Here is a 17,053-nt window from a genome sequence, read left to right on the forward strand (position 1 = left end):
TTTTTTCTTAGACGTGGTGCAGGATAACTTCCTAAAACAAATAATTACCGATCCGACGAGGGAAGAGGATACTCTGGACTTACTCTTAACTAATAATGAGCACCTAACGAGTAACGTGAAAGTGGGAAATAGTCTAGGCTCTAGCGATCATCAAGAAATAAGATATTTTATATGGGTATAGTTAAAAAGTACGAAGAGCCAATTTTGACAAGACGAGAAACTATATGAGATATTTGATCACTTACGGGACCGACCCAGGGGGGCTGTGACTAGATGTCATTAGCGTGGTCAATAGTCGGGTCACGAAGGGTAATCGTACCTTAGGCTAGGTCACTTGTGTGAATGGAGGCCAGACAAGCAATATCCAACCCAAAGGGCTTCTTACAAAGGATTACAAAGGCAGAGCATGCCGACAGGAGACCTTTTGGTCCATATCTAGGTCGGATGCAAAAAATCATAATAGAATAATAATAATAAAAAAAGTATGATAATGTATGCAACATAGAAAATACATAAATAAATGCATAGGTATAGTTGAATAACAAACATACAGGTAAACAGTAAATAAAAATAAATTGACACATAACTAATAATAAATGAAAATCAAACAGACAAATGATAACAAAGCAAAAACAAATAATATAAAATAAACTATAATCATTACAGCATCTTGTTTAGGTGTTTATCTAAATGAGTCTTAAAGCTTCGAACTGAACTACATTGCACTACCTGTGCAGGAAGTTTGTTCCATTCATTAACTACACGGTTGGCAAAGTTGTTTCTACCTACTTCCCTGGCGCTGAATGATCATTTTGGTCCCAGTGCCTGGCCGTCGGCCAAAAACTCGTAAAATCAATCAATCAATCTACCTACTTCCAATTTGAATCTATTTCCGGAGAGTTTGAGACCATTGTTTCTTGTCTGATTCTCATTCAATGTGAAAATTTTGTCACTTTTGATGTTGCCAATTCCCTTTAGAATCTTAACCCATTCAACTCCGATGACAAGATGTCTTGTCATTAGGTCAAATAAAACAAAAAATCATAAAACACCAAAATGTTTGATCAAACACCAGAAAAATATGACGTCAATCCTCGCTTCGCTGCGAGCGAAGCGAGGATTGACGTCATATTTTTCTGGTGTTTGATCAAACATTTTGGTGTTTTATGATTTTTTGTTTTATTTGACCAAATGACAAGACATCTTGTCATCGGAGTTGAATGGGTTAAAGACCTGTATCAAGTCACCTCTGAGTGTACGCTTTTTTAGGGAAAACAGATATATGTTTTAGTCGATTTTCGTATGATTTATTTTTGATATTTGGAATCAGTTTTGTGGCTCGCCGTTGTACTTTTTCCAGTCTGTCAATGTCTTTAATGAGATTCGGTGACCATACAGAAACAGCATATTCCAAATGTGGACGAACTAACGATTTATATAGCTTGTTAATGAGTGATGGACTTTTGAAATCAAAAGATCGCGCAATCAGTCCTAAAATCTTATTTGCTTTCTCAGAGGCTGAAATACACTGCTTGGATGATTTGAGGTCGTTACTGATAATTACGCCGAGATCTTTTTCACTATCCACTTTTGTTAATGAATTTCCAAATAACTTGTAATCGTACTTACTCTTATTTTCACCCATGTGCATTACCTTGCATTTACTCGTGTTAAATTTCATTAGCCACTTTTCAGACCATTGCTGTAATTTATCTAAATCTTCTTGAATATCTAATTGGTTAAAGTGACCATTTGCCATTCTGCACAGTTTTGTATCATCAGCAAATTTGGAAACAGTAGATTTTAGTCCATGGTCTATATCATTTATATATACTATGAATAGAAGTGGCCCAAGAATGGAACCCTGAGGAACTCCACTTGTAACATTTTCCCATCTAGAAGTTTTTCCATTTATAACATCTTTGTTTTCGACCATTCAACCAATTACTAGTCCAACTTAATAGGCTACCACTTATTCCGTGTAAAGCTAATTTAGTAAGTAGTCTTTCGTGTGGGACGGTATCAAAAGCTTTTGCAAAGTCTAGGTATATCAAATCTATATTGTTTCTTTTGTCATAATTCGATATAACTGTGTCATCTGTACAGAAAAAAAAAATAGGGAAAGGATAGGCCCATTTCAACTACACAACTCCAAAAATAGATATAGCTTACATAACAGGTTTTAAGAGAAAACTGAGTACGAGAGAGACTTGGGAGTTCTAATGAGTCCTGACCTTAAATTCAGGAAACAATGCAGTAGCGGCAGGAATAAAACAAACAGAGCATTAGGCTTCATTGCTAGGATGGTTACGAATAGAAATTCAGAGGTAATTATCAAACTCTATCTAGTGTTAGACCTATCCTTGACTATGCGGTACAGTTTTGCTCTCCGTCTAATAGAATGGACATCAATTCACTAGAATCAGTACAGAGGAGAATGACCAAGATGATACATGGTCTCAGAAATTTACCTTATGAAGAGAGGCTTAGGCACCTCAACTTGCTGAACGGACAAAATGTCCTGAAATCTGCACCCCCGGGACAAAATATCCCCATTTTTTTTTTTTTTTTTTCAACAAATATTGATTTTTATCAATTGTTTATACATTTTGGGTCATAGTTAATCATGGTTTTATAACAACCCTTAAATTCTGGAGAATCTCTATATATAAACACAAAGTACAATAATATTTGATATTTTATTAAATATCACAATGATGAATCACAGTACATCTCACAAATCATATAAGATGATAAATCACAGTACAGGTGTAAGAGTGGTGTGACAAGCACTTTGTGAGCAAACTTAGAGCACATCTGAGGCGTTAACCAAGGAATGGGGGTGTGAAAAAGGTGTGATAAGCACCTTACGAGTACAATTACAGCACACAATTATGCTTTATTGGACTTATATTGTATGCTTATAAAAAAAATCAAGCTAAAAACAAAAAATTCACCAAAAAACATGTAAAGGAATAAAGTAAAACACATCTGACAAATATTTAGAAAAAAAAAATGAGGACATTTTGACCACCCACCTAGGCCGTTGGGGACATTTTGTCCCAGGGGTGCAGATTACAGGACATTTTGTCTGGGGACCTTTTGTCCTACATTCCCTTAACTTACACCCTCTGGAAAGACGCAGAGTGCGGGGTAATCTAATAGAGTTCTTTAAGTGTATCAAAGGCTTTAACAAGGGTGACGCAAACAAAGTCTTCATATTAAGACAACAGAGCAATATTCACAGTAATGGGTTTAAAATGGACAAATTTAGATTTAAGAAGGAAATAGGCAAGAATTTTTTTTATAAATAGCGTGGTCAACGAATGAAACGGGTGTAGGACATTTAGTCTTCTGGACAATTAGTCTTCCACTAGTTATTCTTCTGACAATTAGTTTTCCACTAGTTAGTCTTCTGACAATTCGTCTTCTAAAAATGGACATTTAGTCTTCTGATGTTCTTTAGAATCAAATAAATTAGAAAATTATTCCACGTCTACTATTGTCTCCTTCAAATTTAGAATACCAAAATGCCAATAATTATTTTCATTTATTCATTTTTGAAGCACCAACATAACTGCTTTGGTTAATTTATTATTCATTTTATTTATTTATTTGTTTATTCATCTATTATTTATTTATTATGAATGAATGAATGTAATAATAAAAAATTCATTTTGGCGCCAAATAAGTTGAAAAAGGCATGACTTCAGAGCGGTGTATATGAATGGGGACGAAACGTCCGGGGTTGACAATTTCACGAGGCCAAAACATCCGGATCCATGACATAATTCCTCCGCCCAAAATACCTCCAGCCAAAATACTTCCTCAACCACCCATAATACCTCCATGCATTTGATAAGTGATATGACAAGGACATTTTGGAATGATATTGTAAACAATACGTAGAGTATAGAATCCTATATCAGTATCTGGTCACCATCTGTAATGGCATATAGTAATTAAGCCGATTTTCAAAATTAAAATAAAATAAACAAATAAATAAATAAATAAAATGAAATAAGATACGTCTGACTCCAATTACTATATGCCAATAGTATACTACATGTCATTACAAATTGCGACCAGGTACTGATATAGGGTAAAATACATTATTGATTTAGCTTCTGATTTTAAGAACCATTGTATCCAATTCATTAAACAATTACCTATGAGTGAACATGTGAACTGAAGTCGTTGTATTGTTTTGTCTTATTCCTTTGATAAAAAAATCTACAAAGAATTAATTATTCCTTTAGTCAATTGTTTTGTCTGATTCCTTTGATTAACAATTATTACATAGAATTGATTATTCCTTTGATCTACCATACTACCATAATCCTGAATGAAAAAGTCCTCTAATAATACTTTCTATAGGATTCTATACTCTACATATTGTTTACAATATCATTCCCAAATGTCCTTATCATAACACTTATCATTTGCATGGATGATTTGAGATCGTTACTGATGATTACGCCGAGATCCTTTTCACTACAGTATTCACTTTTGTTAACAAATTTCCAAATAACTTGTAATCGTACTTACTCTTATTTTCACCCATGTGCATTACCTTGCATTTACTTGTGTTAAATTTCATTAGCCACTTTTCAGACCATTGCTGTAATTCATCTAAATCTTCATTCCGCAAATTATAATTATTCCAATAAACTTGACAATTTAAGATTATAACCTTCTAACCAGTACAAACAGCATTATATGCATGGAGGTATTTTTGGCATTTTTGGAGGTATTCTGGGTGTGGGATTTTGGCCGGAGGTATTTTGGGCGCCAGGGTCGGGTCACCTCCGTGGCCCAAAAATGGTGCAGGCTCGACCCCAACGTGTGCGGTCGTTTAGGCCTCATGAAATCGTCGACCTCGGACGTTTCGGTTCCATTCATATGTACCTCTTTTAAGTGATGTCTTATTTCAACTTCTTTGGTTACAGAAGAGAATTTTCTATCTTATTTTAAGGTATTGTGACTTCACAAGGTAATTTCAAAATTATCCTAAAATAAGATCTATTATGAGTGCATAACCCTTATTGGATTTCAGATACATTTTCACTTCTAAGAAAACATGGTTTTGCTGTGCAAGGGAATTTCAGTCTGTCAGTTGTATAATGTGTTAAGATATACATTTTTTTTACCTTCTATTCTATGTGAAAGGAAATGATTAATGTTATTCCAGAGGTCAACCGATCACCCTTGTACTTGGAAGACCACCTCCAATAGGGAGACCTGACCTCTAGATATTCATATTCACATTCCTCGCTGATATGCTGAACGGATAACTCGTCCCCAGACAACTGGTCCGCAAAACTGCAAACTTGGACAACTTGTCCACAAGAATGTAAACAACTCGTTCGCGCAATTGATTCACCATCACACATATACCTCATTATAGCAACACATCAATCAACTTGGTATACGTCATACCAGACGGGTAATACAATGGTTATATTAAATCACCAATTGATAATAAAATCATAATGACTGAAGTTTTAAGCTGATTATCTTATTTTAACTTGAACACAAGTTACTGGGAAGACTAAATGTCCATATTTATATTTCAAATGTATTTAACCTTTTGCATACATTTTAACCTGCTTATTATTCACACTTCTAAATCCAGTATCATATAAAAGAAAGGTCAGCATCTTTTGATAGGCGATAGGAGAGTGGACAATATAAGAAATGAGTTTCATTTCCAGTTTCGTTGTGAAATAAAAGCTGATGCGTTATGATCAAGCATGTCAAGTACAAAGAATAATTTTTGTACACATTATGGATGAAGAACCCACGCTAACTAAATCACAATGATATTTGAATTTGTAAAACTGGAAAAATGACCACGTCATGATATAAAAATGAAATAAAATAATAGTTTAGAATTGTACAATGACCACTTCTTCATAGAATTTATTGGTTTGTAACTGGTATAGTGATCAGGATAGGGACATCCATCGATTGCTGCGCGAACGATGGATCGATCGATCGCGCATGACACATACGTGAAAAAATTAGAGTGCCAGTTTGCATGAGAGAGGACATTCCCCTGGAAGGCAGTAAGTCGGGTGGGTCACGGACAATGGGTCGACATTAGGTCACATTCACACGGTTACAGTTGACGGAATCCGCGATATATGCCGCCTTGGTAGACACCTGTGGTGCGTAATTACACGACTGCATTGGATTAGGTGAGGTCGGGTCATCATGGTCGCCCTGGCAGAGAAGCGTCAGGTCCTGATGACCTATGTAAAATTGATTACACCTTGCGTTCTACAAGTTATTGTCTTTCAATTTAGTCAATACTCAAAAAAGATTTTTTATTCATGAGATCCACGATTTATGTAATCTTTTTAGTAGGCAATATTTAATTAATCTTTTAAATTATTGTAAATTAAAAGTCGCATAATTTTTATTTAGCTTGTATTAGCTTATGATGAATTGATGATGCAAAAATCATTGTGTTGCGAAAAGTGATGTGAATTCAGTAATTAGTGTCATCTCAACTGACGATTGTTGAGCGTGGAAAGATAATGTGAACTCGGTGTCATCTCGCTGTCAGTGGTACTGCGAAAATTGACAAGAATTCAGTAATAACTATCAACTCAACTGATGAATTAAAGAAAAAGTGAAGATAAATTGGCAATCACAATCAGCACAAAATATGATTAACAAAATTCCTCTTAGGTTCTCTCTTGTAATTTTGCTACGCAATAGCTTTCATCCATTCTATTGTACATATATCTTGTCTTGCATGTTTTACTTTATTTCAAGGATTAGTTTCGGAGGACGTGTTAAAAAGGCTTTTCTAGAAGGAAGTGAGCCTCATCAGGATGTAAACCACCTAACCATTGCGAGTTGACAATTTACACCAAATTTAGGTCGTGTATATTGTATCAAATTAGGTTCGAATATATCATAAATCATTGCAAGATGCATTTTATGCCCAAAAATATTAGTTGTCGGTTTAATTAATGCAGTTGACGCTAGTTCTTGTTAGTTGTCGCTGGTTCTTGCTAGTTGTCGCTAAGTAGTGCGACCGGCCCTTGTACCTTTTTCATGTATATATAAAATATGTATTTCTATTCAACTATGCACTTGAATATATAATTTACGAAAGCGCTCTGCTTCATTAGTTTCTTTTCCCAAGTGGTCTACTTTGAATAAGTTTCTATTTGGTAAGGAATATTATTGAATCTTTTCATTAAAAAAAAAAAATCAATAAGAATGTATCAATACAGAGAGATTTAAAAAAGACAATAAGAAAAAGAAAACGACAATACGAAATGAACATCGCTGATAAAACCAAAGAGAATCCCAAAGAATTCTATAGTTACATTAGAGATAAAAAGGTTGTTAGGAATCACATTGGTCCACTATCATCTGCTGATGGTCAACTTGAATATTCAAATAAAGGAATGTGTAATATCTTAAACAATTATTTTAGCTCAGTATTCGTAGACGAAACACCTCAAAGTGAACTCCAAACTGAAACCTGTGAAAAGTCTAGGGTAAACTTACTCACTACGGTAAATATAACAAAAGAAAAAATTAAATGGTGTATAGATAAACTCAGTTAATAAAACACCAGGGCCTGACGGTTGGCATCCAAGAATCTTAGGAAATTGAAAATGAGATTGTTGTTCCATTAGAAATTGTTTTCAAGAAATCCATCATATCTGTAGATGTTCCAAGAGAATGGAAGCTAGCTAACGTTACTCCCATATTCAAAAAAAGGTGACAAAAAGAAACCAAATAACTATAGGCCTATAAGTTTGACTTCAATCGCAGGAAAAATAATGGAAACTATCATCAGAGATGCTATCGAACATCATTTAGAAAGTAACCGTTTGATAAATGATAGCCAGCATGGTTTCAGACGGAAACGTTCTTGCGTGACTAACTTACTCGAATTCTACAACACAGTTATATCGAATTATGACAAGAAACTATATTGATTTAATATATCTTGACTTTGCACACGAAAGACTACTTACTAAATTACCTGTACACGGAATAAGTGGTAGCCTATTAAGCTGGACTAGTAATTGGTTGAATGGTCGAAAACAGAGTTATTTTAAATGGAAAAACTTCTAGATGGGAAAATGTTACAAGTGGAGTTCCTCGGGGTTCCGTTCTTGGGCTACTTCTATTCATAGTATATATAAATGATATAGACCATGGACTAAAATCTACTGTTTCCAAATTTGCTGATGATACAAAACTGTGCGGAGTGGCAAATGATCACTAAAACCAATTAGATATTCAAGAAGATTTAGATAAATTACAGCAATGGTCTGAAAAGTGGCTAATGAAATTTAACACAAATGCAAGGTAATGCACATAGGTAAAAATAACAGTAAGTACAATTACAAGTTATTTGGAAATTCGTTAACAAAAGTGGATAGTGAAAAAGATCTCGGCGCAATTATCAGTAACGACCTCAAATCATCCAAGCAGTGTATTTCAGCCTCTGAGAAAGCAAATAAGATTCTAGGACTGATTGCGTGATCTTTTGATTTCAAAAGTCCATCTCTCATTAACAAGCTATATAAATCGTTAGTTCGTCCACATTTGGAATATGCTGTTTCCGTATGGTCACCGAATCTCATTAAAGACATTGACAGACTGGAAAAAGTACAACGGCGAGCCACAAAACTCATTCCAAATATCAAAAATAAATCATACGAAAGTCGACATATGAATCTGTTTTCCCTAAAGAAGCGTAGACTCAGAGGTGACTTGATACAGGTCTTTAAGATTCTAAAGGGAATTGACAACATCAAAAGTGACAAAATGTTTACATTGAATGAGAATCAGACAAGAAACAATGGTCTCAAACTGTCCGGAAATAGAAACAACTTTGCCAACCGTGTAGTTAATAATTGGAATAAAGTTTCTGCACAGGTAGTGCAATGTAGTTCAGTTCGAAGCTTTAAGAATCATTTAGATAAACACCTAAGCAAGATGCTGTAATGATTATAATTTATTTTATATTATTTGTTTTTGTTTTATCATTTCTCTGCCTGATTTTCATTTATTATTAGTTATATGTCAATTTAGGGTTGATGAAAGAATATTGGGATGGTTTGGACACGTGGAAGGAATGAGTGAAGAAGGACTAGTAAAGGAGGTGTGGAAGGCAGATGTGGAGGGAGTGAACATGAGGGGACGTCCTAGGATGAGGTGGATGGATGGGGTGAAGGGGGCTTTGGGGAAGAGGGGAATGTCTGTTGAGGAGGGAAGGGAGAGGACGGAAGACAGAGGTGAGTGGAGAATGGTTGTATATGGATGATGATGTGACTGCATGAGGAAGAATGGGCAGGGGGGTGGGGGGTGGGGTAGTATGTATGAGTAAATTTTGACGCAGCCCGAAGGGATTTCTCCCCGTCCTTGCCTTATATGCAAAGGGGGACGGAGAGGGGGGGTCGCCAATTAAATGAAGCGGCCTTGCTGTGGATGTACTGTGTCTTGCAACACTGCTTCTGACCCAGGGCGGTGGGCAGGGTGCAGGGATGACCCGTCATCCAGGAGGTGCTCAGATGAGAGGGAGGGTGGGAGGGGTGTGGAGTGTATTTAGGGATGAAATGGGTGGGAGTGTTTTTATGCCTTTCCCTTTTTGGCTACCTCCCTTGGAAGGGGGAAAAAGCCTTGGTATATGTATGTATGTATATGTCAATTTATTATTATTTACTACTTACCTGTTTGTTTATTATTTAACTATACCTATGCAGTTATTTATGTATTTTATTTGTTATTTACATTATTATATTTTTTATTTATTACTTTATTATTATGATTTTTTCGCATCCGACCTAGATATGGACCAAAAGGTCTCCTGTCGGCATGCTCCGCCTTTGTAATCCTTTTGTGGGAGGACTTCAACACCTCAATATCTGTGGGATTTTTTTTTTTTGTTTTTTTCTTTTTTTTATGAGGTCTCATGGGAATTTTTATTTTTGCGGAATTTTTATGGGATATCAAATAAATGTTAAAATAATAGTAATAATAATAGTGCAAAAGTACATACACGGCTAAATAAGGCAAGACACCCCGTCAATTTTCAAATATGTATCAGTCAAGTATCAGCAGAAATGGTTATAGATGGCCCGGGCCTGGCGGTGGTGGGCTGGGGTGGCATTGGTGTTCTGGTGAATTCGTATTTCGTAAGCAGTGTTGCCACTCCTTGTGTTTTCCTTCTAGATCTAGTATTTTTTTCCTTTGATCTTGGAGTCTTGTATTTTTTTCTGAATACACCACAAATCTTGTAGTTTTTCATTAACCAAGATAAAAATGTGACAATGCCCTAAATTTGCAGATAAATAGGCACTGGTAAAGAAATTAAGACTACCAAATACCAATCATATTCTAGCTAAGTCTACCTTAATACGAAAAACATCATATTTAATCTTTATTGCTTAATGTCTAGTTATATGATGTATGTATACGTACAGAACCTATAGAGGTAAAGAAGGAGAACGTTTTGCACATCTCATGGGACTGCAAGCGTGATTTCACATAGAATGTGTGAGAGCGGACAGTGGAGAGTAGGACCAACGTACAGAATGAATTACGAAATTTGAATTGAGTGCGCAGTAAAAGACTCGGACGTACCAAACGTAGACCTTAAGTGACGACATACAGTTTACATAAAGTAGGTGGACAGGAACAATTAATTGTCAGGACAGTCAGTCTACAGTCCACAGGATTGGTTTTCGTCAACATCCCGGACTCGGAGTTTGCTGAACTGCGTGATTTCACATAGAACGTGTGAGAGCGGACGGGAGAGTAGCACTAACGTATAGAACGAATTACGAAATTTGAATTGAGTGCGCAGTAAGACTGTGGGGAAGAAGCACATAGAAAAAATTAAATCACCAGGAAGTAAAATACAGATGTCAGTTGAAAAGAGCTTGCAATCTTTAGTAAAAGACCCTACTAAAATAGCAGAGATAAAATTGACAGTTTGTTACAGAGCATACATCTATTAAATCTGTTGATCATCTAGGTATAGTGATACCACAGCTTGACAAGAACTTGGGCATTCTCCAGAAAATCAAGCTTCATCGCTCAAAATGCTCTAGGCTATAGAAGTATGTGATAGCACCTTATTTCTCAAAGAAATTAAGAAATGATATTTCAGTTCATCACTTTAGTTTGCTTGTAGACGAAAGCACAAATGAGGCTAATGTATCCTGTTTAGCATTAACTATTCGTTATTTCAGTGAGTCAAAGAAGAGCATGGTAGACACCTTTTACCGCTTAGTACCTCTAAGGGATGCAAAAGCAGACACCATTTATATAACTGTCAAAAACTGTTTGATGGAAGATGGATTAGATGTTAACAAACTGATAGGTATAGGCACAGATGGGGCAAATTCAGTGGTAGGTCGTCATCACTCACTCATAACATTATTGAAGAATGACAACCCTGAAATAACTCTTATTATATGTGTGTGTCATTCCCTGCATCTAGCTGCAAGTAAGGCATGTGAAAACCTCTGGATTTTTTAGTTAGAGACACACACACATGGTTCTCTAATAGTCCAAATAGGATAAACAAATATACAGAGTTGTATAAAGTTCTTGAGGATCGTTTACCCAAGAAAGTGCCTGGGTTAGCTAGCACACGTTGGTTATCCCGTTTGGAGGCAATCAGTGTTATCCTTGGTCAATGGGACTCCCTAAAACTGCATTTTGAAATGTGCGAAACAAGTGAGCGTTGCTACACAGCAAAACAACTAATCCAAGTATACAATGATCCTCATAATAAGTTGTACCTTTTATATGTTCGGAAAGTACCTAAGGAGGTGGTGAGAGTCAACACACTTTTCCAAGGTCAAAATGTTGAGGTAGCTAAACTTACTGAAGACCTGGGGCCGTGTACACAAAACTTTTTTGTTAGCCTTAACAATCTCTGCTAGCTAACAGCAAATCACTAAAAGTTATGCACCAATATTTAACTAACAAATGTTAGCTAGTAAACAGTTGTTTGTCAAGTCCCGCTAAACATTGCTGAAGTTAGCTGCTTATCTTATGATCATGTAAATGGACGTATTTTAAAAAAATTGCACACATAAAACAGTGTTATTAATGCAGTTGTTCAAAATTTATTAATAGAGTATCATGATAGCACATAAATATCGTATGTATGTTTTTTTAGGAGTACTTATTAACCAACGACAGATATTTTTGAACGAAGGCGCATTGTACAGGCGGCCGCGCCACAGACAAATCTTCCTACAGAAGACTCAACAATTACTTCAGAGGATATAGACATGGCAGAAGAACCACAGAAAAAGAAAAGGAAGCCAAACTGGTCTCAAGAGGAAACACTCCTCTTGGTCAACGTGATTATGGAGAAATAAATAATTATAAATGGGGGTTTAGATAAGGCGTCAGCAACCATTCATTGCAAGGATAGCCACTGTCTTCTAGAAGGCAGCATCCAGCTGGGACATAATTTTGTTCAAAAAGTGCCTTCAAGCCAGACTCATCCAATATCTTGGCATCATGTACTGAGCCAGGCCACCTTGCATCAAGTATCCTATACTTGGCATCGAATACGAGTTGCACGTTGATGTTGTGGTATCGTTTTCTATTTACATATAAATGTGCATCGACACTGGGAGCCGCAGTTCTAATGTGTGTGCCATCTATGGTACCCACAACACCAGGAAACCTATAGTCTTCCATGAACTCTGCTTGTTTCACTTACACTTCTTGGCGAGTCAATGGGAATTTTACAAACTGAGTTACAATATCTGGTTCTGACAATGCATCAATTGTCTGAGTAATGACACAGCTGATTGTTGCTTGCGAGGTCCCAAAGTCGTCACTGCTGCACTGCTGCATTTAACCTGTGACCAAATATCTTAGGGTAATTACCACCTTCGTCTCAGGACTCAGTGGTCGATTCCGTTCTGCTCGGGATTGAAGTTTGTTCTTCACTAAATCAGCCAGTTATTATACTGGCACGGTTCATCCTGAAGCGTTTGATGAGTTCGTCGTCATTGTACTCGTTAAATATGTCCCGTCGCTGTCGATATACTCGCTGTCGTCTTTGTAGTTGTTGTTGTTGTTCCGCCATCTTCTCTACTAACAGGAATTTCCTAAGAGCTTGATAGTCCTCCACAGCACTTTTACCTTAACAGTACTTTTAAGGCCCTAACAAGTTTTCTGTATCCACTGTTTGTGCTTAACAGCTAAATGTTAGCCTTAACAGGAATTTGTTACCCTTAACAGCTATTTGTTAGTGCTAACAAGTTTTGTGTATACGGCCCCTGATCGATATGTATCGTAATATTATACATATGGTGGTAGAATCAAGTCATTTCTCAAAATGTGCCAAAGAAGATCTCGCTTCTTAAAAAAATCAGGGGCCGTATACACAAAACTTTTTTGTTAGCCTTAACAATCTCTGCTAGCTAACAGAAAACCACTAAAAGTTATACACCAATGCTTAACTAACAACTGTTAGCTAGTAAACAGTTGTTTGTCAAGTTCCGCTAAACAGTGCTGAAGTTAGCAGCTTATGAATATGTAAATGGACGTATTATTAAAAATTGCACACACAAAACAGTGTCATTGATGCAGTTGTTCAGAATTTATTAATAGAGTATCATGATAGCACATAGATATCGTATGTGGTTTTTTAGGAGTACTTATTAACCAACGACAGATATTTTTGGACGAAGGCGCATTGTACAGGCGGCCGCGCCACAGACAAATCTTCCGACAGAAGACTCAACAATTATTTCAGAGGATATAGACATGGCAGAAGAATCACAGAAAAAGAAAAGGAAGCCAAACTGGTCACAAGAGGAAACACTCCTCTTGGTCAACGTGATTATGGAGAAAAAAATAATTATAAATGGGCGATTCAAGGCAAGTTTAAACCACAAGGACAAGAGGGAGGCATGGCAAAGCACGCTGATGCTGTGGTATCGTTTTCTGTTTACATATAAATGTTCATCGACACTTGGAGCCACAATTCTAATGTTTGTGCCATCTATGGTACCCACAACACTGGGAAACCTACAGTCTTCCATGAACTCTGCTTGTTTTACTTGCACTTCTTGGCGAGTCAATGGGAATTTTACAAATTGAGTTACAATATCTGGTTCTGATAGTGCATCAATTGTTTGAGTAATGACACGGCTGATTGTTGCTTGCAAGGTCCCAAAGTCGTCACTGCTGCATTTTACCTGTGGCTAAATATCATAGGGTAATTGCCACCTTCATCTCAGGACTCAGTGGTCGATTCCGTTCTGTTCGGGATTGAAGTTTGTCCCTCACTAAATCAGCCATTGCTATTATACCAGCACGGTTCATTCTGAAGCATTTGATGAGTTCGTCGTCATTGTACTCGTTAAATATGTCCCGTCGCTGTCGATAAACTCGCTGTCGTCTTTGTAGTTGTTGTTGCTCCGCCATCTTCTCTATTAACAGGAATTTGTTGAGCTTAATAGTCGGGGGTGGGGGGTGGGGGGTGGGGTAGTGTGTGTGAGTGAGTTTTGACGCAGCCCGAAGGGATTTCTCCCCGTCCTCTCCTTATATGCAAGGGGGGACGGAGAGGGGGGGTCGCCGATTAAATGAAGCGGCCTTGCTGTGGATGTGCTGTGTCCTGCGACACTGCTTCTGACCCAGGGCGGTGGGCAGGGTGCAGGGATGACCCGTCATCCAGGAGGTGCTCAGATGAGAGGAAGGGTGGGAGGGGTGTGGAGTGTATTTAGGGATGAAATGGGTGGGAGTGTTTTTATGCCTTTCCCTTTTTGGCTACCTCCCTTGGAAGGGGGAAAAAGCCTTGGTATATGTATGTATGTATGTAATAGTCCTCCACAGCACTTTTACCTTAACAGTACTTTTAAGGCCCTAACAAGTTTTCTGTATCCACTGTTAGTGCTTAACAGCTAAATGTTAGGCTTAACAGGAATTTGTTACCCTTAACAGCTATTTGTTAGTGCTAGCAAGTTTTGTGTATACGGCCCCAGAATTATATTTTCCCTTTGATTACTATCAATTTTGGTTATGAATTCAACACATTTGCAGACTCTTGTACCTTAACCAATAAACAGTTGATTAACATCAAAGAGAAATGTAAAGAGTTTGTACTTGAGTTGATTAATCAAGTGCAGCTGCGCCTGCCAGGTAATGTTGACACCCTACTTCTTTTACAGAAATTGCATCCTCGTGCAGCCACTTCTCAAATCAAGGGTTCTATTGCAACTATTGCTTCCAGGTACAGATCTATAGTCAGAGATATAGATGAACTAGAAAATGAATGAGGTGTACTTAACCTTGAGCAATGGCCCAAATCATGTTTGGAAAACAGTGTTGCATTGTGGGCAGAGGTATATGAAAAACTAGATTATGCAGGTAACCGAAAGTTCCCTAGTATTTCTACCTTTGCCTTGGCATTATTGTCTTTGCCTTTCTCAAATGCAAATGTGGAAAGGGTATTTTCACATCGTGCACTCAAAAGTAAGGAACAAATTTAGTGTACGATCTGTTGAGGTTATTTTGCAAATTAGGTGTGGCTTGTCTCTTCAGGGTTCATCTTGTGTTGACTTTATTCCCACTGAAGACATGTTAAAGAACTTTTTTTGCTAAGGCTGAAGAAAAAACACGAGAAAATCAAGACTGTTTATTTGGAAGTAGACATAAAATGAAATTGTATTTTGAAAAAAAATCAATACAGTCTGAGAAGAAATCATTAAAACTCAATTTCAATGTAAAAGACAATACTTTATTTTTTATTCTGAATTATATTTCATACAAAAGTAAACTAAGTTACTGTAACTTCCAACCTATCATGTTAAAACTGCTTACCATTATTTTTGTGTAGAATTTAATTTATGTTGCAATGAACTTATTTATGTTTATAATAATTCCTTCTTTTTTGTGGGAAAAAATGTGGGAATTCAGATTTCCTTGTGTGAAAAACTCATTTGTCCAGATGCTGCCGGGCAGCGGCGGAGGAAGGTTTTTTCCGAGTATAACTCCAGATAAGACAATCTTCTTGTATTATATGACCACGAAATTTGGGAAGAAAAGGAGCTCCTTAGATCACACCTATGCTGCTATTGAATCCTCCCAGGAAGTTAACAACATGGATATGACTCTGCCACAGAGTCGGAATAATGAAAACTGTGAAGGAAGTAGCATGAGAGAGACGCCAACACAGGGAGTAGGAGAGGTGAAGGACTGGGCCGAGATAGCTGAGAACTCGAACGACAGTGTCAACAATGCCGGTTCCCGTGCCCAGAGAATGAAGGTTAGTGGAACGTTTGAAGACCAAGCTAAATCTGCCACCACGAAAGATCCCTTAATGACTGCAATAGAAGCACCCGGCATGGACCAGGACTTGATAATTGAAGAAAATAACTCCGCAGACACTAAAGCAGCTGATGTGAATCAAGATATTGTAGTCGGGGACAACAACACCACAGGTAGGGAAAGAGTCATGATAGCATTTCCAGAAAAATGTAACCTCTCTCTGGAAAACAAATATACCTTGTAATGCTCAATTAAAACAACACCCTGAGTGTAGGCCACTCTTTAAGGAAGGGAGGAATGCACCATATATCACATTAATCAATGGTCAGCAATATAACACAATGATAACAGATGGCTTCCAGGGACAAGTAATGAAACCTATAACTGGCTTACAACGTACTGTGGTAATTTTGATGTACCTACTTACATAAATGTCAATTTATTACAGTGTCCACCAGGATTCCAGTGGCTAAAACGACGGATGGTTGGGAAAAATCCAAGGCCACAACTCCTAGGAGCAGTATCAGGACCTATTGACACAGACACTCTCATCATCGGTGTTGGAAGGAAGAAAGTTGCTCCCTATGTTCCAGAGCCAGACCTGTGTCAAAGGTGTAGCAAATGGGGACACAAAAGTTGGCGATGTCGAGCTACATATGTGCGATGCAGATACTGTGCTGGGGGACATCTCTCAAAGGAGTGCTGGGAAAAGATTCAACAGAAAGTAGCTGTACCACTGAAATGCTGCAACTGTGGAGGTAAACAC

At 37.3% G+C, this 17,053-nt stretch overlaps 1 protein-coding gene across 2 annotated transcripts in view; it reads left to right on the forward strand.

Annotated features, from left to right (window-relative positions):
• The window catches only part of LOC143024141 (uncharacterized), a 139,025-nt gene that overhangs the window by 63,693 nt on the left and 58,279 nt on the right, over positions 1-17,053 (forward strand). Inside the window, exons 1-2 of one of the 2 annotated variants that reach the window (XM_076182923.1) lie at positions 15,523-16,460; positions 16,736-16,945. The exons of the other annotated variant lie outside the window; for it this stretch is intronic. Of the exons in view, the coding sequence (XP_076039038.1) occupies positions 15,875-16,460; positions 16,736-16,824 (675 nt within the window). The 5' untranslated portion in view covers positions 15,523-15,874 and the 3' untranslated portion in view covers positions 16,825-16,945. Of the gene's footprint in view, positions 1-15,522; positions 16,461-16,735; positions 16,946-17,053 lie in introns of those variants that run through there. 2 annotated transcript variants of the gene reach the window in all.

Source organism: Oratosquilla oratoria, unplaced genomic scaffold (genome assembly GCF_046742065.1).
Source record: "Oratosquilla oratoria isolate Oo_2021 unplaced genomic scaffold, ASM4674206v1 SCAFFOLD96, whole genome shotgun sequence".
Lineage (NCBI taxonomy): Eukaryota > Metazoa > Arthropoda > Malacostraca > Stomatopoda > Squillidae > Oratosquilla > Oratosquilla oratoria.